Source organism: Bombina bombina, chromosome 5, assembly GCF_027579735.1.
Source record: "Bombina bombina isolate aBomBom1 chromosome 5, aBomBom1.pri, whole genome shotgun sequence".
Taxonomy (NCBI): Eukaryota; Metazoa; Chordata; class Amphibia; order Anura; family Bombinatoridae; genus Bombina; species Bombina bombina.
In genome coordinates, this window is record NC_069503.1 from 677,822,962 (window position 1) to 677,847,233 (window position 24,272).

The 24,272-nt window shown below is 40.3% G+C and overlaps 1 protein-coding gene across 1 annotated transcript in view; it reads right to left on the reverse strand.

Moving 5' to 3' along the window:
* The window catches only part of PHLPP1 (PH domain and leucine rich repeat protein phosphatase 1), a 533,157-nt gene that overhangs the window by 17,703 nt on the left and 491,182 nt on the right, over positions 1-24,272 (reverse strand). Inside the window, exon 20 of the mRNA XM_053714638.1 lies at positions 23,550-23,778. Within this exon, the coding sequence (XP_053570613.1) occupies positions 23,550-23,778 (229 nt within the window). The remainder of the gene's footprint in view (positions 1-23,549; positions 23,779-24,272) is intronic.

Sequence of the window (24,272 nt, forward strand, 5' to 3'; positions counted from 1 at the left end):
TCCGAAGAAGCAAAAGTATCAAATTTGTAAAATTTGGCAAAAGTGTGCAGTGAAGACCAAGTCGCTGCCTTACATATCTGGTCAACAGAAGCCTCGTTCTTGAAGGCCCATGTGGAAGCCACAGCCCTAGTGGAGTGAGCTGTGATTCTTTCAGGAGGCTGCCGTCCGGCAGTCTCATAAGCCAATCGGATAATGCTTTTAAGCCAAAAGGAAAGAGAGGTAGAAGTCGCTTTTTGACCTCTCCTTTTACCAGAATAAACAACAAACAAGGAAGATGTTTGTCTGAAATCTTTAGTAGCCTCTAAATAGAATTTTAGAGCACGGACTATGTCCAAATTGTGTAACAAACGTTCCTTCTTTGAAACTGGATTCGGACACAAAGAAGGTACAACTATCTCCTGGTTAATATTTTTGTTGGAAACAACTTTCGGAAGAAAACCAGGCTTAGTACGCAAAACCACCTTATCTGCATGGAACACCAGATAGGGCGGAGAACACTGCAGAGCAGATAACTCTGAAACTCTTCTAGCAGAAGAAATTGCAACCAAAAACAAAACTTTCCAAGATAGTAACTTAATATCTACGGAATGTAAGGGTTCAAACGGAACCCCTTGAAGAACTGAAAGAACTAGATTTAGACTCCAGGGAGGAGTCAAAGGTCTGTAAACAGGCTTGATCCTAACCAGAGCCTGAACAAATGCTTGAACATCTGGCACGGCTGCCAGTCTTTTGTGAAGTAAAACAGATAAAGCAGAGATCTGTCCCTTTAGAGAACTTGCAGATAATCCTTTCTCCAAACCTTCTTGTAGAAAGGATAGAATCTTAGGAATTCTTATCTTGTTCCATGGGAATCCTTTAGATTCACACCAACAGATATATTTTTTCCATATTTTATGGTAATTTTTCTAGTTACAGGCTTTCTAGCCTGAATCAGAGAATCTATTACAGAATCTGAAAACCCACGCTTTGATAAAATCAAGCGTTCAATCTCCAAGCCGTCAGTTGGAGGGAAACCAGATTCGGATGTTCGAATGGACCCTGAACAAGAAGGTCCTGTCTCAAAGGTAGCTTCCATGGTGGAGCCGATGACATATTCACCAGGTCTGCATACCAAGTCCTGCGTGGCCACGCAGGAGCTATCAAGATCACCGAGGCCCTCTCCTGATTGATCCTGGCTACCAGCCTGGGGATGAGAGGAAACGGTGGGAATACATAAGCTAGGTTGAAGGTCCAAGGCGCTACTAGTGCATCTACTAGAGTCGCCTTGGGATCCCTGGATCTGGACCCGTAGCAAGGAACCTTGAAGTACTGACGAGACGCCATCAGATCCATGTCTGGAATGCCCCATAATTGAGTTATTTGGGCAAAGATTTCCGGATGGAGTTCCCACTCCCCCGGATGGAATGTCTGACGACTCAGAAAATCCGCTTCCCAATTTTCCACTCCTGGGATGTGGATCGAAGACAAGTGGCAGGAGTGATCCTCTGCCCATTGAATTATCTTGGTCACTTCTTTCATCGCCAGGGAACTCCTTGTTCCCCCCTGATGATTGATATATGCAACGGTCGTCATGTTGTCTGATTGAAACCTTATGAATTTGGCCTTTGCTAGTTGAGGCCAAGCTCTGAGAACATTGAATATCGCTCTCAGTTCCAGAATGTTTATCGGGAGAAGAGACTCTTCCCGAGACCATAGACCCTGAGCTTTCAGGGATTCCCAGACCACGCCCCAGCCCACTAGGCTGGCGTCGGTCGTGACAATGACCCACTCTGGTCTGCGGAAGCTCATTCCCTGTGACAGATTGTCCAGGGTCAGCCACCAACGGAGTGAATCTCTGGTCTTTTGATCTACTTGAATCGTCGGAGACAAGTCTGTATAATCCCCATTCCACTGTCTGAGCATGCACAGTTGTAATGGTCTTAGATGAATTCGTGCAAAAACATAATTTATGTAAGAACTTACCTGATAAATTCATTTCTTTCATATTAGCAAGAGTCCATGAGCTAGTGACGTATGGGATATACATTCCTACCAGGAGGGGCAAAGTTTCCCAAACCTTAAAATGCCTATAAATACACCCCTCACCACACCCACAATTCAGTTTAACGAATAGCCAAGAAGTGGGGTGATAAGAAAAAAGTGCGGAAGCATATAAAATAAGGAATTGGAATAATTGTGCTTTATACAAAAAAATCATAACCACCACAAAAAAAGGGCGGGCCTCATGGACTCTTGCTAATATGAAAGAAATGAATTTATCAGGTAAGTTCTTACATAAATTATGTTTTCTTTCATGTAATTAGCAAGAGTCCCCAAGAATGGAACTCTTGTGAGAGGAAAAAGAGAACTCTTCTTTTCGTTCACTTTCCATCCATGCGACCTTAGAAATGCCAGAACTAACTCTGTATGAGACTTGGCAGTTTGAAAGCTTGAAGCCTGTATTAGAATGTCGTCTAGATACGGAGCTACCGAAATCCCTCGCGGTCTTAGTACCGCCAGGAGGGCACCTAGAATCTTTGTGAAGATTCTTGGGGCCGTAGCCAATCCGAATGGAAGAGCTACAAACTGGTAGTGCCTGTCTAGGAAAGCAAACCGTAGATACCGGTGATGATCTTTGTGGATCGGTATGTGAAGGTAAGCATCTTTTAAATCCACTGTGGTCATGTACTGACCCTTTTGGATCATGGGCAAGATTGTCCGAATAGTTTCCATTTTGAACGATGGAACTCTTAGGAATTTGTTTAGAATCTTTAAATCTAAGATTGGTCTGAAGGTTCCCTCTTTTTTGGGAACCACAAACAGGTTTGAGTAGAACCCTTGTCCTTGTTCCGACCGCGGAACCGGATGGATCACTCCCATTAATAACAGATCTTGTACACAGCGTAGAAACGCTTCTTTCTTTATCTGGTTTGTTGACAATCTTGACAGATGAAATCTCCCTCTTGGGGGAGATAATTTGAAGTCTAGAAGGTATCCCTGAGATATGATCTCTAGCGCCCAGGGATCCTGAACATCTCTTGCCCAGGCCTGGGCGAAGAGAGAAAGTCTGCCCCCCACTAGATCCGGTCCCGGATCGGGGGCTCTCGATTCATGCTGTCTTTGGGGCAGCAGCAGGTTTCCTGGCCTGTTTGCCCTTGTTCCAGGACTGGTTGGGCTTCCAGCCTTGCCTGTAACGAGCAACAGCTCCTTCCTGTTTTGGTGCAGTGGAGGTTGATGCTGCTCCTGTTTTGAAATTTCGAAAGGGACGAAAATTAGACTGTCTAGCCTTAGATTTGGCTTTGTCTTGAGGTAGGGCGTGGCCCTTACCTCCTGTAATGTCAGCGATAATTTCTTTCAAACCGGGCCCAAATAAGGACTGCCCCTTGAAAGGTATATTAAGTAATTTGGACTTAGAAGTAACATCAGCTGACCAGGATTTTAGCCACAGTGCCCTACGTGCCTGTATGGCGAATCCTGAGTTCTTAGCCGTAAGTTTGGTTAAATGTACTACGGCCTCCGAAATGAATGAATTAGCTAGTTTAAGGACTCTAAGCCTGTCCATAATGTCGTCTAGCGTATATGAACTAAGGTTCTCTTCCAGAGACTCAATCCAAAATGCTGCCGCAGCCGTAATCGGCGCGATACATGCAAGGGGTTGTAAAATAAAACCTTGTTGAACAAACATTTTCTTAAGGTAACCCTCCAATTTTTTATCCATTGGATCTGAAAAGGCACAGCTATCCTCCACCGGGATAGTGGTACGCTTAGCTAGAGTAGAAACTGCTCCCTCCACCTTAGGGACCGTTTGCCATAAGTCCCGAGTGGTGGCGTCTATTGGAAACATCTTTCTAAATATTGGAGGGGGTGAGAACGGCACACCGGGTCTATCCCACTCCTTAGTAACAATTTCAGTTAATCTCTTAGGTATAGGAAAAACGTCAGTACTCGCCGGTACCGCAAAGTATTTATCCAACCTACATAGTTTCTCTGGTATTGCAACGGTGTTACAATCATTGAGAGCTGCTAAGACCTCCCCTAGTAATACACGGAGGTTCTCCAATTTAAATTTAAAATTTGAAATATCTGAATCCAATCTGTTTGGATCAGAACCGTCACCCACAGAATGAAGCTCTCCGTCCTCATGCTCTGCAAGCTGTGACGCAGTATCAGACATGGCCCTAGTATTGTCAGCGCACTCTGTTCTCACCCCAGAGTGATCACGCTTGCCTCTTAGCTCAGGTAATTTAGACAAAACTTCAGTCATAACAGTAGCCATATCTTGTAATGTTATCTGTAATGGCCGCCCAGATGTACTAGGCGCCATAATATCACGCACCTCCCGGGCGGGAGATGCAGGTACTGCCGCGTGAGGCGAGTTAGTCGGCATAACTCTCCCCTCGCAGATTGGTGAAATTTGTTCACATTGTACAGATTGACTTTTATTTAAAGTAGCATCAATACAGTTAGTACATAAATTTCTATTGGGCTCCACCTTGGCATTGGAACAAATGACACAGATATCCTCTGAGTCAGACATGTTTAACACACTAGCAATAACTTGCAACCTGGTTATAATCTTTTTTAGCAAAAACGTACTGTGCCTCAAAGAGGTACTTAAACGATTAAATGATTAAATGACAGTTGAGATAATAAACTGAGAACAGTTATAGCATCAACTTTAAAACAACACAACTTTTAGCAAGGGTTTTGTTCCCATTAGTAAGATAACATAACTAAATTTGACATAAAAATTATTGAGTAACGTCTTTATCCACAGTCAATATAAAAAATTCTCACAGCTCTGCTGAGAGAATGTACCTCCCTTCAAGAAGTTTGAAGACCCCTGAGATCTGTCAGAGATGAACCGGATCATGCAGGAAAAATAATAGCTGACTGGAAATTGTTGATGCGTAGCAAAGAGCGCCAAAAACGGCCCCTCCCTCTCACACACAGCAGTGAAGAGAAACGAAACTGTCACAATTCAAAATAAACTACTGCCAAGTGGAAAATAAAGCCCAAACATTTATTTACTCAGTACCTCAGCAGTGTAAACGATTCTACATTCCAGCAAAAACGTTTAACATGATATAATACTTATTAAAAAGATTAGTGACCTTTAACAAAGTAGTTCCGGTGAAGTACCATTCCCAGAATACTGAAGTGTATACATACATGTCATTATAACGGTATAGCAGGATTTTCTCATCAATTCCATTCAGAAAATAAAAAACTGCTACATACCTCAATGCAGATTCATCTGCCCCTGTCCCCTGATCTGAAGCTTTTACCTCCCTCAGATGGCCGAGAACAGCAATATGATCTTAACTACTCCGGTTAAAATCATAGTAAAAACTCTGGTAGATTCTTCCTCAAAGTCTGCCAGAGAAGTAATAACACGCTCCGGTGCTATTATAAAATAACAAACTTTTGATTGAAGTCATAAAAACTAAGTATAATCACCATAGTCCTCTCACACATCCTATCTAGTCGTTGGGTGCAAGAGAATGACTGGGACTGACGTAGAGGGGAGGAGCTATATCAGCTCTGCTGGGTGAATCCTCTTGCATTTCCTGTTGGGGAGGAGTTATATCCCAGAAGTAATGATGACCCGTGGACTGATCACACATAACAGAAGAAATTATGTTTTCTTTCATGTAATTAGCAAGAGTCCATGAGCTAGTGACGTATGGGATAATGACTACCCAAGATGTGGATCTTTCCACACAAGAGTCACTAGAGAGGGAGGGATAAAATAAAGACAGCCAATTCCTGCTGAAAATAATCCACACCCAAAATAAAGTTTAATGAAAAACATAAGCAGAAGATTCAAACTGAAACTGCTGCCTGAAGTACTTTTCTACCAAAAACTGCTTCAGAAGAAGAAAATACAACAAAATGGTAGAATTTGGTAAAAGTATGCAAAGAGGACCAAGTTGCCGCTTTGCAAATCTGATCAACCGAAGCTTCATTCCTAAATGCCCAGGAAGTAGAAACTGACCTAGTAGAATGAGCTGTAATCCTATGAGGCGGAGTCTTACCCGACTCAACATAGGCAAGATGAATTAAAGATTTCAACCAAGATGCCAAAGAAATGGCAGAAGTTTTCTGGCCTTTCTAAAACCGGAAAAGATAACAAATAAACTAGAAGTCTTTCGGAAAGACTTAGTAGCTTCAACATAATATTTCAAAGCTCTTAATAACATCCAAAGAATGCAACGATTTCTCCTTAGAATTCTTAGGATTAAGACATAATGAAGGAACCACAATGTCTCTACTAATGTTGTTGGAATTCACAACTTAGGTAAAAATTCAAAAGAAGTTCGCAACACCGCCTTATCCTGATGAAAAATCAGAAAAGGAGACTCACAAGAAAGAGCAGATAATTCAGAAACTCTTCTGGCAGAAGAGATGGCCAAAAGGAACAAAACTTTCCAAGAAAGTAATTTAATATCCAATGAATGCATAGGTTCAAATGGAGGAGCTTGAAGAGCCCCCAGAACCAAATTCAAACTCCAAGGAGGAGAAATTGACTTAATGACAGGCTTTATACGAACCAAAGCTTGTACAAAACAATGAATATCAGGAAGAATAGCAATCTTTCTGTAAAAAAGAACAGAAAGAGCAGAGATTTGACCTTTCAAGGAACTTGCGGACAAACCCTTATCTAAACCATCCTGAAGAAACTGTAATATTCTCGGTATTCTAAAAGAATGCCAAGAAAAATGATGAGAAAGACACCAAGAAATATAAGTCTTCCAGACTCTATAATATATCTCTCTGGATACAGATTTACGAGCCTGTAACATAGTATTAATCACAAAGTCAGAGAAACCTCTTTGACCAAGAATCAAGCGTTCAATCTCCATACCTTTAAATTTAAGGATTTCAGATCCTGATGGAAAAAAGGACCTTGAGACAAAAGGTCTGGTCTTAACGGAAGAGTCCACGGTTGGCAAGAGGCCATCCGGACAAGATCCGCATACCAAAACCTGTGAGGCCATGCCGGAGCTACCAGCAGAACAAACGAGCATTCCTTCAGAATCTTGGAGATTACTCTTGGAAGAAGAACTAGAGGTGGAAAGATATAGGCAGGATGATACTTCCAAGGAAGTGATAATGCATCCACTGCCTCCGCCTGAGGATCCCGGGATCTGGACAGATACCTGGGAAGTTTCTTGTTTAGATGAGAAGCCATCAGATCTATTTCTGGAAGTTCCCACATTTGAACAATCTGAAGAAATACCTCTGGGTGAAGAGACCATTCGCCCGGATGCAACGTTTGACGACTGAGATAATCCGCTTTCCAATTGTCCATACCTGGGATATGAACCGCAGAGATTAGACAGGAGCTGGATTCCGCCCAAACCAAAATTCGAGATACTTCTTTCATAGCCAGAGGACTGTGAGTCCCTCCTTGATGATTGATGTATGCCACAGTTGTGACATTGTCTATCTGAAAACAAATGAACAACTCTCTCTTCAGAAGAGGCCAAGACTGAAGAGCTCTGAAAATTGCACGGAGTTCCAAAATATTGATCGGAAATCTCACCTCCTGAGATTCCCAAACCCCTTGTGCCATCAGATACCCCCACACAGCTCCCCAACCTGTAAGACTTGCATCTGTTGAGATTATAGTCCAGGTCGGAGAACAAAGAAGCCCCCTGAACTAAACGATGGTGATCTGTCCACCATGTCAGAGAGTGTTGTAAAATCGGTTTAAAGATAAAAATTTAGATATCTTTGAGTAATCCCTGCACCATAGGTTCAGCATACAGAGCTGAAGAGGTCGCATGTGAAAACGAGCAAAGGAGATCGCATCTGATGCGGCAGTCCTAAGACCCAACATTTCCATGCATAAGGCTACCAAAGGGAATGATTGTGACTGAAGGTTTTGACAAGCTGATATCAATGTTAAACTTCTCTTGTCTGACAAGGACAGAGTCATAGACACTGAATTTATCTAGAAACCTAAAAAGGTTACCCTAGTCTGAGGAATCAATGAGCTGATTGGTAAATTGATCCTCCAACCATGAACTTGAAGAAACAACACAAGTCGATTCGTATGAGATTCTTCGAAAATGAGAAGACTGAGCAAGTACCAAGATATCGTCCAAATAAGGAAATACCAAAACCCTATTCTCTGATTACAGAAAGAAGGGCACCGAGAACCTTTGAAAACAATTCTTGGAACTGAGGCTAGGCCAAACGGTAGAGCCACAAAAACTGGTAATGCTTGTCTAAAAAGAGAATCTCAGACACTAAAAGTGATCTGGATGAATCGGAATATGCAGATACACATCCTGTAAATCTATTGCAGACATATAATGCCCTTGCTAAACAAAAGGCAGGATAGTCCTACAGTAACCATCTTGAATGTTGGTATCCTAACATAACGATTCAATAATGATAGATCCGGAACTGGTCTGAAGGAATTGACCTTCTTTGGTACAATGAAGAGATAAAATAAAACCCCAGCCCCTGTTCCAGAACTGGAACTGGCATAAATACTCCAGCCAACTCTAGATCGGAAACACATTTCAGAAATGCTGAGCCTTTGCTGTGTTAACTGGGACACGGGAAAGAAAAGAATCTCTTAGCAGGAGGCCTTAACTCGAAGCCAATTCTGTACCTTTCTGAAACAATGTTTCTGAAACCAGAGATTAAGAACGGAATTGATCCAAATTTCTTTGAAGAAAACGTAATCTGCCCCATACCAGCTGAGCTGGAATAAGGGCCGCACCTTCATAGGTACTTAGGAGCTGGCTATAGGTTTCTATAAGGCTTGGATATATTCCAAACTGGAAATAGTTTCCAAACTGATACCGCTCCTGAGGATGAAGGATCAGGCTTTTGTTCCTTGTGAGGAAAGGAACGAAAATGATTATTTACCCTGGAAAGAAAGGGAAAGCAAAGTTGACTTAGAAGACATGTCAGCATTCCAAGTTTAATCCATAAAGCTTTTCTAGCTAAAATAGCTAGAGACATATACCTGACATCAACTCTAATGATATCAAAAGATGGTATCACCAACAAAATTATTAGCATGTTATAGAATAATAATAATGCTATAAAATTATGATCTGTTACTTGTTGCGCTAAAGCTTCTAACCAAAAAGTTGAAGCTGCAGCAACATCCGCTAAAAATATAGCAGGTCTAAGAAGATTACCTGAACATAAGTAAGCTTTTCTTAGAAAGGATTCAATTTTCCTATCTAAAGGATCCTTAAATGAAGTACTATCTGCCGTAGGAATAGTAGTAGATTAGCAGGAGTAGAGACAGCCCCATAACCTTAGGGATTTTTGTCCCAAAAAACTCTAATCTGTCAGATGGCACAGGATATAATTTGCTTAAACGTCTAGAAGGAGTAAATAAATTACCCAAATTATTCCATTCCCTGGAAATTACTTCAGAAATAGCATCAGGGAGATAAAACACTTCTGGAATAACTACAGGAGATTTAAAAACCTTATTTAAACGTTTACATTTAGTATCAAGAGGACCAGAATCCTCTATTTCTAATGCAAATAACACTTCTTTAAGTAAAGAACGAATAAATTCCATCTTGAACAAATACAAAGATTTATCAGCATCAACCTCTGAGACAGAAACCTCTGAACCAGAAGAACCATTATCAGTATCAGAATGATGATGTTCATTTAAAAATTCATCTGAAAAAAGAGAAGTTTTAAAAGACTTTTATGTATACTAGAAGGAGAAATAACAGACATAGCCTTCTTAATGGATTAAAAAATAAAATCTCTTATGTTATCAGGAACACTCTGAAAATTAGATGTTGACGAAACAGCAACAGGTAATGTAACAGTACTAAAGGAAATTTTATCTGCATTAATAAGTTTGACATGACATGCAATACAAATAACAGCTGGAGAAACAGATACCAAAAGTTTATAGCAGATACACTTAGCTTGGTAGCTCCAGCACTGTGCAGTGATTTTCCTGAAGTATCTTCTGACTCAGTTGCAACGTGGAACATCTTGCAATATGTAAAAGAAAAAAACAACATATAAAGCAAAATTGATCAAATTCCTTAAATGACAGTTTCAGGAATGGGAAAAAAATGCCAAAGAACAAGCTTCTAGCAACCAGAAGCAATAAAAAATGAGACTAAAATAATGTGGAGACAAAAGTGACGCCCATATTTTTTCGCGCCAAATAAGACGCCCACATTATTTGGCGCCTAAATGCTTTTTGGCGCCAAAAATGACGCCACATCCGGAACGCCAACATTTTTGGCGCAAAATAACGTCAAAGAATGACGCAACTTCCGGCGACACGTATGACGCCGGAAACGGAAATAGAATTTTTGCGCCAAAAAAGTCAGCGCCAAGAATAACGCAATAAAATGAAGCATTTTCAGCCCCCGCAAGCCTAACAGCCCACAGGGAAAAAGTCAAATTTTAAGGTAAAAAATGTTAAATTAAAATGCATTATCCCAAATATGAAACTGACTGTCTGAAAAATAAGGAAAGTTGAACATTCTGAGTCAAGGCAAATAAATGTTTGAATACATATATTTAGAACTTTATAAACAAAGTGCCCAACCATAGCTAGGAGTGTCACAGAAAATAAGACTTACTTACCCCAGGACACTCATCTACATATAGCAGATAGCCAAACCAGTACTGAAACGAGAATCAGCAGAGGTAATGGTATATATAAGAGTATATCGTCGATCTGAAAAGGGAGGTAAGAGATGAATCTCTACGACCGATAACAGAGAACCTATGAAATAGACCCCTTAGAAGGAGATCACTGCATTCAAATAGGCAATACTCTCCTCACATCCCTCTGACATTCACTGCACGCTGAGAGGAAAACCGGGCTCCAACTTGCTGCGGAGCGCATATCAACGTAGAATCTAGCACAAACTTACTTCACCACCTCCATCGGAGGCAAAGTTTGTAAAACTGAATTGTGGGTGTGGTGAGGGGTGTATTTATAGGCATTTTAAGGTTTGGGAAACTTTGCCCCTCCTGGTAGGAATGTATATCCCATACGTCACTAGCTCATGGACTCTTGCTAATATGAAAGAAAGGAACTAAGTCCATTGTTGCAACCATCAATCCTATTACTTCCATGCACTGCGCTATGGAAGGACGAGGAACAGAATGAAGTACTTGACAAGAGCTTAGAAGTTTTGATTTTCTGACCTCTGTCAGAAAAATCCTCATTTCTAAGGAATCTATTATTGTTCCCAAGAAGGGAACTCTTGTTGACGGGGACAGAGAACTTTTTTCTTTGTTCACCTTCCATCCGTGAGATCTGAGAAAGGCTAGGACGATGTCCGTATGAGCCTTTACTTTTGACAGGGACGACGCTTGAATCAGGATGTCGTCCAAGTAAGGTACTACTGCAATGCCCCTTGGTCTTAGAACCGCTAGAAGGGACCCTAGTACCTTTGTGAAAATCCTTGGAGCAGTGGCTAATCCGAATGGAAGTGCCACAAACTGGTAATGCTTGTCCAGAAAAGCGAACCTTAGGAACTGATGATGTTCCTTGTGGATAGGAATATGTAGGTACGCATCCTTTAAATCCACGGTAGTCATAAATTGATTTTCCTGGATAGTAGGTATGATCGTTCGAATAGTTTCCATTTTGAACGATGGTACCCTGAGAAATTTGTTTAGGATCTTTAGGTCCAAAATTGGTCTGAATGTTCCCTCTTTTTTGGGAACTATGAACAGATTGGAATAAAATCCCATTCCTTGTTCTCTTATTGGAACTGGATGTATCACTCCTATCTTTAACAGGTCTTCTACACAATGTAAGAATGCCTGTCTCTTTATTTGGTTTGAAGATAATTGAGACCTGTGGAACCTTCCCCTTGGGGGTAGTTCCTTGAATTCCAGGAGATAACCTTGAGAAACTATTTCTAGCGCCCAAGGATCCTGAACATCTCTTGCCCAAGCCTGAGCAAAGAGAGAAAGTCTGCCCCCCACTAGATCCGGTCCCGGATCGGGGGCTATCCCTTCATGCTGTTTTGGTAGCAGTGGTAGGCTTCTTGGCCTGCTTACCCTTGTTCCAGCCTTGCATTGGTTTCCAGGCTGGTTTGGGTTGTGAAGTATTACCCTCTTGCTTAGAGGATACAGAATTAGAGGCTGGTCCGTTTCTGCGAAAGGGACGAAAATTAGGCTTATTTTTAGCCTTAAAAGACCTATCCTGTGGGAGGGCGTGGCCCTTTCCCCCAGTGATGTCTGAAATAATCTCTTTCAAATCAGGTCCAAATAATGTTTTACCTTTGAAAGGAATGTTAAGCAATTTTGTCTTGGAAGACACATCCGCTGACCAAGACTTTAGCCAAAGCGCTCTGCGCGCCACGATAGCAAACCCTGAATTTTTCGCCGCTAATCTAGCTAATTGCAAAGCGGCATCTAAAACAAAAGAGTTAGCCAATTTAAGTGCTTGAACTCTGTCCATAACCTCCTCATACGAAGATTCTTTACTGAGCGACTTTTCTAGTTCCTCGAACCAGAAACACGCTGCCGTAGTGACAGGAACAATGCATGAAATTGGTTGTAGAAGGTAACCTTGCTGTACAAAAATCTTTTTAAGCAAACCCTCTAATTTCTTATCCATAGGATCTTTGAAAGCACAACTATCTTCGATAGGAATAGTAGTGCGTTTGTTTAGAGTAGAAACCGCCCCCTCGACCTTGGGGACTGTCTGCCATAAGTCCTTTCTGGGGTCGACTATAGGAAATAATTTCTTAAATATAGGGGGGGGAACAAAAGGTATGCCGGGCCTTTCCCACTCTTTATTTACTATGTCCGCCACCCGCTTGGGTATAGGAAAAGCGTCGGGGGGCACCGGAACCTCTAGGAACTTGTCCATCTTACATAATTTCTCTGGAATGACCAAATTGTCACAATCATCCAGAGTAGATAACACCTCCTTAAGCAGTGCGCGGAGATGTTCTAATTTAAATTTAAATGTCACAACATCAGGTTCAGCTTGATGAGAAATTTTTCCTGAATCTGAGATTTCTCCATCAGACAAAACCTCCCTCATGGCCCCTTGAGATTGGTGTGAGGGTATGTCAGAACAGTTATCATCAGCGTCCTCTTGCTCTTCAGTGTTTAAAACAGAGCAATCGCGCTTTCTCTGATAAGTAGGCATTTTGGATAAAAGATTTGCTATGGAGTTATCCATTACAGCCGTTAATTGTTGCATGGTAATAAGTATTGGCGCACTAGATGTACTAGGGGCCTCCTGTGTGGGCATAACTGGTGTAGACACAGTAGGGGATGATGTAGTATCATGTTTACTCCCCTCATTTGAGGAATCATCTTGGGCAATATCATTATCTGTGGCATTACTGTCCTTACTTTGTTTGGACACTATGGCACAATTATCACATAAATTTAAATGGGGAGACACATTGGCTTTCATACATATAGAACATAGCTTATCTGATGGTACAGACATGTTAAACAGGCTTAAACTTGTCAACAAAGCACAAAAAACGTTTTAAAATAAAACCGTTACTGTCACTTTAAATTTCAAACTGAAAACACTTTATTACTGAATATGTGAAAAAGTATGAAGGAATTGTTCAAAATTCACCAAAATTTCACCACAGTGTCTTAAAGCATTAAAAGTATTGCACACCAAAATTTAACCCTTAAATTAACGGAACCGGAGCCGTTTTCAAATTTAACCCCTATACAGTCCCAGCTATATGCTTTGCTGAGACCCTACCAAGCCCAGAGGGGAATACGATACCAAATGACGCCTTCTAGAAGCTTTTTTAGTGATTCTTAGATCCTCACACATGCATCTGCATGCCTTGCTCTCCAAAAACAACTGCGCAGTAATGGCGCGAAAATGAGGCTGAGTCTATAACTAGAAAGGCCCCCAGACTAAAAAAGGTGTCCAACACAGTGCCTGCCGTTTTTTAAACGTTCCCCAAGATTATAATGCCAATTATAAGCTACAATCTGCATAATATGCCCCAATAAAGCAATCGTTTTAGCCCATAAAAATGTCTACCAGTTTTTAAGCCCTTTTTTAAGCCCTTTATTCTTTTATATTTGACTAAGAAAATGGCTTACCGGTCCCCATGAGGGGAAATGACAGCCTTCCAGCATTACATGGTCTTGTTAGAAATATGGCTAGTCATACCTTAAGCAGAAAGGTCTGCTAACTGTTTCCCCCAACTGAAGTTACTTCATCTCAACAGTCCTGTGTGGAAACAGCAATCGATTTTAGTTACTGTCTGCTAAAATCATCTTCCTCTTACAAACAGAAATCTTCATCCTTTTCTGTTTCAGAGTAAATAGTACATACCAGCACTATTTTAAAATAACAAACACTTGATAGAAGAATAAAAACTACATTTAAACACCAAAAAAACTCTTAACCATCTCCGTGGAGATGTTGCCTGTGCAACGGCAAAGAGAATGACGGGGGTGGGCGGAGCCTAGGAGGGATCATGTGACCAGCTTTGCTGGGACTCTTTGCCATTTCCTGTTGGGGAAGAGAATATCCCACAAGTAAGGATGACGCCGTGGACCGGACACACCAATGTTGGAGAAAACTATTTTATTTAAAAAATGGCACCTTAATACTCTAAATGGCTGGGGCACTCACCACCTCCTAGACCCAGACAACTAACAGGGAAAACACTCTCCTCAGGAGTAATGTCTGCAGCAGGATCTTAGGAAATGAAAGAGACCGCACCTGGTCATTTGATACGTAACACAGGACTTCCCCTGCTATTAAAAAGGGTGCCAAGCTATTATGAGCTGCACAATACTTCAAAAACAAAAAGTCAAACCTGTTTGTTCCAAGCAAAAAAAAAAACAGTCTATGAGCCTAAAAAAACTCTCACATTAAGCAGACATAAATCCCCAAATTGTTCAAATAATCTCCCTGAAGGAGATATTAACCCTTCATCCTATGGAGGTATAAAGGAGCCACACTGTGACCCTGTATAGCGTTTTAAAGTGTATATAAAAAAATGGTCTTACCCTCCAGGTTCCATGCTGTGGAACAGGCACAGCCTCTCAAGTGTGATAGTCTTGCAGCAGAGCTTCTGACATGGACTTGAGTGTGTAGCAGCAAGCAGTAAAACTTGTCAACACTGATTGCTCAGCAGCTGTTGGTGACAGTCTGGATGGGTTCGCAGAAAAACTTTCCTTGCATCTCCAGACTCATCAATACTCTCACTGAGAGGTTGACATTATTACTTAAAACTCCAGTCATTTCTCTAAGGGAACAAACCCATTACAGGACTACCCAAACCTTCTGCCACTTCTTTGCCACCTCCTATAGTGACGAAAGGCAAAGAATAACTGGGGGTAGGGGAAGTGGGAGGGATACTTAAGGCTTTGGCCGGGGTGTCTTTTCCTCCTTCTGGTGGCCAGGTGTTGTATTTCCCAACAGTAAGGAATGTAGTTGCGGATTCTCCCTGCCTTATGGAAGAAAAAGCTACCACAAAGGAAAAAAACATAATTTATGTAAGAACTTACCTGATAAATTCATTTCTTTCATATTAGCAAGAGTCCATGAGCTAGTGACGTATGGGATATACATTCCTACCAGGAGGGGCAAAGTTTCCCAAACCTCAAAATGCCTATAAATACACCCCTCACCACACCCACAATTCAGTTTAACGAATAGCCAAGATGGTGATAAAAAAGTGCGAAAGCATATAAAATAAGGAATTGGAATAATTGTGCTTTATACAAAAATCATAACCACCCCAAAAAAAGGGCGGGCCTCATGGACTCTTGCTAATATGAAAGAAATGAATTTATCAGGTAAGTTCTTACATAAATTATGTTTTCTTTCAAGTAATTAGCAAGAGTCCATGAGCTAGTGACGTATGGGATAATGATTACCCAAGATGTGGATCTTTCCACGCAAGAGTCACTAGAGAGGGAGGGATAAAATAAAGACAGCCAATTCCTGCTGAAAATAATCCACACCCAAAATAAAGTTTAATGAAAAACATAAGCAGAAGATTCAAACTGAAACCGCTGCCTGAAGTACTTTTCTACCAAAAACTGCTTCAGAAGAAGAAAATACATCAAAATGGTAGAATTTAGTAAAAGTATGCAAAGAGGACCAAGTTGCTGCTTTGCAAATCTGATCAATCGAAGCTTCATTCCTAAACGCCCAGGAAGTAGAAACTGACCTAGTAGAATGAGCTGTAATCCTTTGAGGCGGAGTTTTACCCGACTCAACATAGGCAAGATGAATTAAAGATTTCAACCAAGATGCCAAAGAAATGGCAGAAGCTTTCTGGCCTTTTCTAGAACCGGAAAATATAACAAATAAACTAGAAGTCTTTCGGAAAGACTTAGTAGCTTCAACATAATATTTCAAAGCTCTAACAACATCAAAGAATGCAATGATTTCTCCTTAGAATTCTTAGGATTAGGACATAATGAAGGAACCACAATTTCTCTACTAATGTTGTTAGAATTCACAACTTTAGGTAAAAATTCAAAAGAAGTTCGTAACACTGCCTTATCCTGATGAAAAATCAGAAAAGGAGAGTCACAAGAAAGAGCAGATAATTCAGAAACTCTTCTGGCAGAAGAGATTGCCAAAAGGAACAAAACTTTCCAAGAAAGTAATTTAATGTCCAATGAATGCATAGGTTCAAACGGAGGAGCTTGAAGAGCCCCCAGAACCAAATTCAAACTCTAAGGAGGAGAAATTGACTTAATGACAGGTTTTATACGAACCAAAGCTTGTACAAAACAATGAATATCAGGAAGATTAGCAATCTTTCTGTGAAAAAGAACAGAAAGAGCAGAGATTTGTCCTTTCAAAGAACTTGCGGATAAACCTTTATCTAAACCATCCTGAAGAAACTGTAAAATTCTCGGAATTCTAAAAGAATGCCAAGAAAAATGATGAGAAATACACCAAGAAATATAAGTCTTCCAGACTCTATAATATATCTCTCTGGATACAGATTTACGAGCCTGTAACATAGTATTAATCACAGAGTCAGAGAAACCTCTTTGACCAAGAATCAAGCGTTCAATCTCCATACCTTTAAATTTAAGGATTTGAGATCCGGATGGAAAAAAGGACCTTGCGACAGAAGGTCTGGTCGTAGCGGAAGAGTCCACGGATGGCAAGAGGCCATCCGGACAAGATCCGCATACCAAAAACTGTGAGGCCATGCCGGAGCTACCAGCAGAACAAACGAGCATTCCTTCAGAATCTTGGAGATTACTCTTGGAAGAAGAACTAGAGGCGGAAAGATATAAGCAGGATGATACTTCCAAGGAAGTGATAATGCATCCACTGCCTCCGCCTGAGGATCTCGGGATCTGGACAGATACCTGGGAAGTTTCTTGTTTAGATGAGACGCCATCAGATCTATTTCTGGAAGCTCCCACATGTGAACAATCTGAAGAAATACCTCTGGGTGAAGAGACCATTCGCCCGGATGCAACGTTTGGCGACTGAGATAATCCGCTTCCCAATTGTCTATACCTGGGATATGAACCGCAGATATTAGACAGGAGCTGGATTCCGCCCAAACCAGAATTCGAGATACTTCTTTCATAGCCAGAGGACTGTGAGTCCCTCCTTGATGATTGATGTATGCCACAGTAGTGACATTGTCTGTCTGAAAACAAATGAACGATTCTCTCTTCAGAAGAGGCCAAAACTGAAGAGCTCTGAAAATTGCACGGAGTTCCAAAATATTGATCGGTAATCTCACCTCCTGAGATTCCCAAACTCCTTGTGCTGTCAGAGATCCCCACACAGCTCCCCAACCTGTGAGACTTGCATCTGTTGAAATTACAGTCCAGGTCGGAAGCACAAAAGAAGCCCCCTGAATTAAACGATGGTGATCTGTCCACCACGTTAGAGAGTGTCGTACAATCGGTTTTAAAGATATTAATTGAGATATCTTTGTGTAATCCTTGCACCATTGATTCAGCATACAGAGCTGAAGAGGTCGCATGTGAAAACGAGCAAAGGGGATCGCGTCCGATGCAGCAGTCATAAGACCTAGAATTTCCATGCATAAGGCTACCGAAGGGAATGATTGTGACTGAAGGTTTCGACAAGCCGAAATCAATTTTAGACGTCTCTTGTCTGTTAAAGACAGAGTCATGGACACTGAATCTATCTCGAAACCCAGGAAGGTTACCCTTGTCTGAGGAATCAATGAACTTTTTGGTGAATTGATCCTCCAACCATGATCTTGAAGAAACAACACAAGTCGATTCGTATGAGATTCTGCTAAATGTAAAGACTGAGCAAGTACCAAGATATCGTCCAAATAAGGAAATACCACAATACCCTGTTCTCTGATTACAGACAGAAGGGCACCGAGAACCTTTGTAAAAATTCTTGGAGCTGTAGCTAGGCCAAACGGCAGAGCCACAAACTGGTAATGCTTGTCCAGAAAAGAGAATCTCAGGAACTGATAATGATCTGGATGAATCGGAATATGCAGATATGCATCCTGTAAATCTATTGTGGACATATAATGCCCTTGCTGAACAAAAGGCAAGATAGTCCTTACAGTTACCATTTTGAATGTTGGTATCCTTACATAACGATTCAATATTTTTAGATCCAGAACTGGTCTGAAGGAATTCTCCTTCTTTGGTACAATGAAGAGATTTGAATAAAACCCCATCCCCTGTTCCAGAACTGGAACTGGCATAATTACTCCAGCCAACTCTAGATCTGAAACACAATTCAGAAATGCTTGAGCTTTCACTGGATTTACTGGGACACGGGAAAGAAAAAATCTCTTTGCAGGAGGTCTCATCTTGAAACCAATTCTGTACCCTTCTGAAACAATGTTCTGAATCCAAAGATTGTGAACAGAATTGATCCAAATTTCTTTGAAAAAACGTAACCTGCCCCCTACCAGCTGAGCTGGAATGAGGGCCACACCTTCATGTGGACTTAGAAGCAGGCTTTGACTTTCTAGAAGGCTTGGATTTATTCCAGACTGGAGATGGTTTCCAAACTGAAACTGCTCCTGAGGATGAAGGATCAGGCTTTTGTTCTTTGTTGAAACGAAAGGAACGAAAACGATTATTAGCCCTGTTTTTACCCTTAGATTTTTTATCCTGTGGTAAAAAAGTACCTTTCCCACCAGTAACAGTTGAGATAATAGAATCCAACTGAGAACCAAATAATTTGTTACCCTGGAAAGAAATGGAAAGTAGAGTTGATTTAGAAGCCATATCAGCATTCCAAGTTTTAAGCCATAAAGCTCTTCTAGCTAGAATAGCTAGAGACATAAACCTGACATCAACTCTGATAATATCAAAGATGGCATCACAGATAAAATTATTAGCATGCTGAAGAAGAATAATAATATTATGAGAATCATGATCTGTTACTTGTTGCGCTAAAGTCTCCAACCAAAAAGTTGAAGCTGCAGCAACATCAGCCAATGATATAGCAGGTCTAAGAAGATTACCTGAACACAGATAAGCTTTTCTTAGAAAGGATTCAATTTTCCTATCTAAAGGATCTTTAAACGAAGTACCATCCGACGTAGGAATAGTAGTACGTTTAGCAAGGGTAGAAATAGCCCCATCGACTTTAGGGATTTTGTCCCAAAATTCTAATCTGTCAGACGGCACAGGATATAATTGCTTAAAACGTTTAGAAGGAGTAAATGAATTACCCAATTTATCCCATTCTCTGGAAATTACTTCAGAAATAGCATTAGGAACAGGAAAAACTTCTGGAATAACCACAGGAGATTTAAATACCTTATCTAAACGTTTAGTATCAAGAGGACCAGAATCCTCTATTTCTAAAGCAATTAGTACTTCTTTAAGTAAAGAACGAATAAATTCCATTTTAAATAAATATGAAGATTTATCAGCATCAATCTCTGAGACAGAATCCTCTGAACCAGAAGAGTCATCAGAATCAGAATCAGAATGATGATGTTCATTTAAAAATTCATCTGTAGAGAGAGAAGTTTTAAAAGATTTTTTATGTTTACTAGAAGGAGAAATAACAGACATAGCCTTCTTGATGGATTCAGAAACAAAATCTCTTATGTTATCAGGAACATTCTGCACCTTAGATGTTGAAGGAACTGCAACAGGCAATGGTACATTACTAAAGGAAATATTATCTGCTTTAACAAGTTTGTCATGACAATTAATACAAACAACAGCCGGAGGAATAGCTACCAAAAGTTTACAGCAGATACACTTAGCTTTGGTAGTTCCAGCACTAGACAGCGATTTTCCTGAAGTATCTTCTAAATCAGATGCAACGTGAGACATCTTGCAATATGTAAGAGAAAAAACAACATATAAAGCAAAATTGATCAAATTCCTTAAATGACAGTTTCAGGAATGGGAAAAAATGCCAATAAACAAGCTTCTAGTAACCAGAAGCAAAGAAAAAATGAGACTGAAATAATGTGGAGACAAAAGCGACGCCCATATTTTTTGGCGCCAAATAAGACGCCCACATTATTTGGCGCCTAAATGCTTTTTGGCACAAAAAATGACGCCACATCCGGAACGCAGACATTTTTGGCGCAAAAGGACGTCAAAAAATGACGCAACTTCCGGCGACACGTATGACGCCGGAAACAGAAAAGATTTTTTGCGCCAAAAAAGTCTGCGCCAAGAATGACGCAATAAAATGAAGCAATTTCAGCCCCCGCGAGCCCAACAGCCCACAGGGAAAAAAGAGTCAAATTTTAAGGTAAGAAAAAAATTGATTCAAATGCATTATCCCAAATATGAAACTGACTGTCTGAAAATAAGGAATGTTGAACATCCTGAGTCAAGGCAAATAAATGTTTGAATACATATATTTAGAACTTTATAAATAAAGTGCCCAACCATAGCTTAGAGTGTCACAGAAAATAAGATTTACTTACCCCAGGACACTCATCTACATGTTTGCAGAAAGCCAAACCAGTACTGAAACGAAAATCAGCAGAGGTAATGGTATATAAATAAGAGTATATCGTCGATCTGAAAAGGGAGGTAAGAGATGAATCGCTACGACCGATAACAGAGAACCTATGAAATAGACCCCGAAGAAGGAGATCACTGCATTCAAATAGGCAATACTCTCCTCACATCCCTCTGACATTCACTGCACGCCGAGAGGAAAACCGGGCTCCAACTTGCTGCGTAGCGCATATTAACGTAGAATCTAGCACAAACTTACTTCACCACCTCCATAGGAGGCAAAGTTTGTAAAACTGAATTGTGGGTGTGGTGAGGGGTGTATTTATAGGCATTTTGAGGTTTGGGAAACTTTGCCCCTCCTGGTAGGAATGTATATCCCATACGTCACTAGCTCATGGACTCTTGCTAATTACATGAAAGAAATAAGTCTGTCATTCTCTGGCACTGGATAGAAAATGTCTGTTTACCAAGAGCAGCTTAAAATGGACATTGTACACTAGATTTTTTATTTGCATAAATGTTTAGTAGACGATCCATGCAGGACCGGATTTACATCTCAGGTGCCTGTAGGCACAAAAACCTGGAGCGCCCCAAAAAAATAATTAAAAAAACGGAGGAAATTTTTTATTATTATTATTTAGGGCAACTAAAAATAAATATTAGATGTAAAACATTAACGCTTAAGGTAATTACATTTTCCCTTTTATGGAGATACACAAATACATACACCAATTGCAATATTTGTTGTAATGGAAGCTACACCAAAAATCAATATTCACTTAACTCAAATTGCCATACAATGTCTATTATGTATAACAAAAACAAATCATGTTAAACTTAATGCAAAATATTCTAAAGAAAACCCTTTTTAAGGGGACATACAATGTGACAGTTTGCTATGGCATTTTATTATTGCACTAGTGCTTGCACAGAGGTGTGTTAGCCTCTTGCAAAAGAGTTAAACACATAGTCAATGTAAGTTCTGAGACAGCAATAAACATCTGTGCAGACCCAGATGGGCTTAGAGGACATGTTTACTGACAAACCATTAGTGTATTGCTTTTCTGGAGATGACTATGTGCTTAACATTTTGTTGGAGTTAAACACAGTTTTGGGTAAACAATAGCAATATTAAAACTAGCAACATGCAAGCTCATCAACAACCTTTACAGCCAGTGGGAGAAAATATAAAATGTAGGTCTTTTTTCCACTACATGAAAAAAATCTTGTAAACTCTGATATTTTTGGTAAAAATACACACAGATGTTATATTTATTTTGTTCTGTAATATAAATATAATATGATGTTGCTCTCTCAATTTTTTATGTGTATATATATATATATATATATATATATATATATACATACACACACAAATACACACACACACACATATATATATATATATATATATATATATATATATATATTCATACACATATACATATACACACACAAATATGCCATGTGAGTGGTTTACACACATACACATTGTTATTTTGCTAGTTAACCTTTAGTAATCAAGCTCTTCATTTATAGCAACAGCCTTACAGTCTACAAACATCGTTGTTAAAGTGCCCTAAAGGCTGTAAAACACAATCGGCAGCTTGTAATAAAGAGCAGAGCAGCTAGTCCCACATAACCTCCTCACCTCCAAGGCCTTTATAGAACAAAAACATTCATCCTGAAGCAGAATTTAACCCCCTGGCTATAAAAAAGGAATACAGCACATAACAAGTGAATACACTGCAATCCTCTCTGGTAGCCAAGGGGTTAAAGTGTGCTCTGCTTGTTATGTTGTCATTCTAGGCCGCATTTAGAAGCCTTGTACAGTCCTAACCGACCTGAAGCCTTCATTCCATCAACAAAAAGTGTCTGCACCACAATTATCAGCATGGAGCTTTGCTGTGTGAGGGAGGCAACAGAAGTACATAAAAAAAGGTGAAACGTTAACAGTAAACATGTCTGGCAAAAAAGAGGAGGGGTTTAGTTTTAATCTTTTCCCTTCTATCCTTCATGGCTCCCTGGACTGCTGTTACATATTCCCAATGAAACACTCGATTCTGTAAGCAGCTGGCAGCAGAATTCTTGCCAAAATGAATGCCCTCAGAAAAAAATAATTTGTATTAAAATACACCGACTACAGGCAGGCGCCCCTCACTGCAATGTGCCTGTAGGCATGTCTACTGTGCCTAATGGGAAATCTGGCCCTGGATCCATGTATACAGCCCATCTGGGAGTGATTTTGTAACAATGTATAGTTTTGCTTATTTTTTAATAACATTGAGCTGATTTTTAGACTCCTAGCCAAGCCCCAAAGTGTCAGATGTATACGCTTGTTTACAGAAACCTGCTGGCTCCTGTTTAAGTTATCTGTGTTTTCATATGCGGGGAAGTGTGTGGGGGGGAGGGGATTAGTATCTGCTCTTCTTGTTTTCCCAGCCCCTTTCACTGGGTGTCCTAGCCTAACTTCATCAACAGTGCTAAATTGGGAACTTCTAAGTAAGTTTTTAAAGGGTTTATACTGGAATTTTAGTTCAGTATCTGTGCATATTCTTCTTTATAGTAGTGTCTATTGCATGCAGTTATATGAAAATTGGTGTATACTGTCCCTTTAAGAACCATGCAGTGTCAGACTCTGGCCTTACAGATGGCCGTACCTCTGTAATGATCGCCTTGTGCTGGTTCACCCTCTTCAGCTCCTCCTCACAGCTGACTGTGTAAGACTTGGACAGGTTTAGTGGTTTCCCATCTCTGCAGAGCACAGTTTGGCACTTGCCTACATTGGCAGACGTCAGTGTAAAGCAGCCTGCTGGGTCCATAGGATCATGTTTTATGTGGCAGAGCACCGCAGAGCCTCCCAGTTTTTGTCCTGCAGTACCCAGTTTCCTACAAACATAAGAGAACATAGGGCTTCAGCCTAATATACAGCTTGAAAAATGTATTCCCAGTAACTAACTGAAAGGATTAGAAATTAGTCACAATTTAGAAATTTTTTTGTATACAAATTGTTTACATTGAACATAAAACTAATACAACTGTGTCAGCCGAATGTTTACTACTATTGCTCAATGGCTGATAACGACAAATCCCTCAGCTATACATGGATACAATATATACATTCTAATGCAAAAAGTGAATGCTATTTAATTATTATTAGTAAATCTAATTTGTGAGTGACTGTCTCAAGCTTACATTGTGTTTATCTCCTGCAAATGGGAAGTACAGGTAAAGTCCCACTCTGGAATTGCTGCTCCCAAGAAGAACATGGCTGGTGATTGGCAGTTAGTGTGACTGCCATGTTTCATTGGCTCAGTTGCCTTTGTACTTCTTGTGGGCTGCAATATTCTATACCAATGTGTTCAACCCTCTTTACAAGGGCT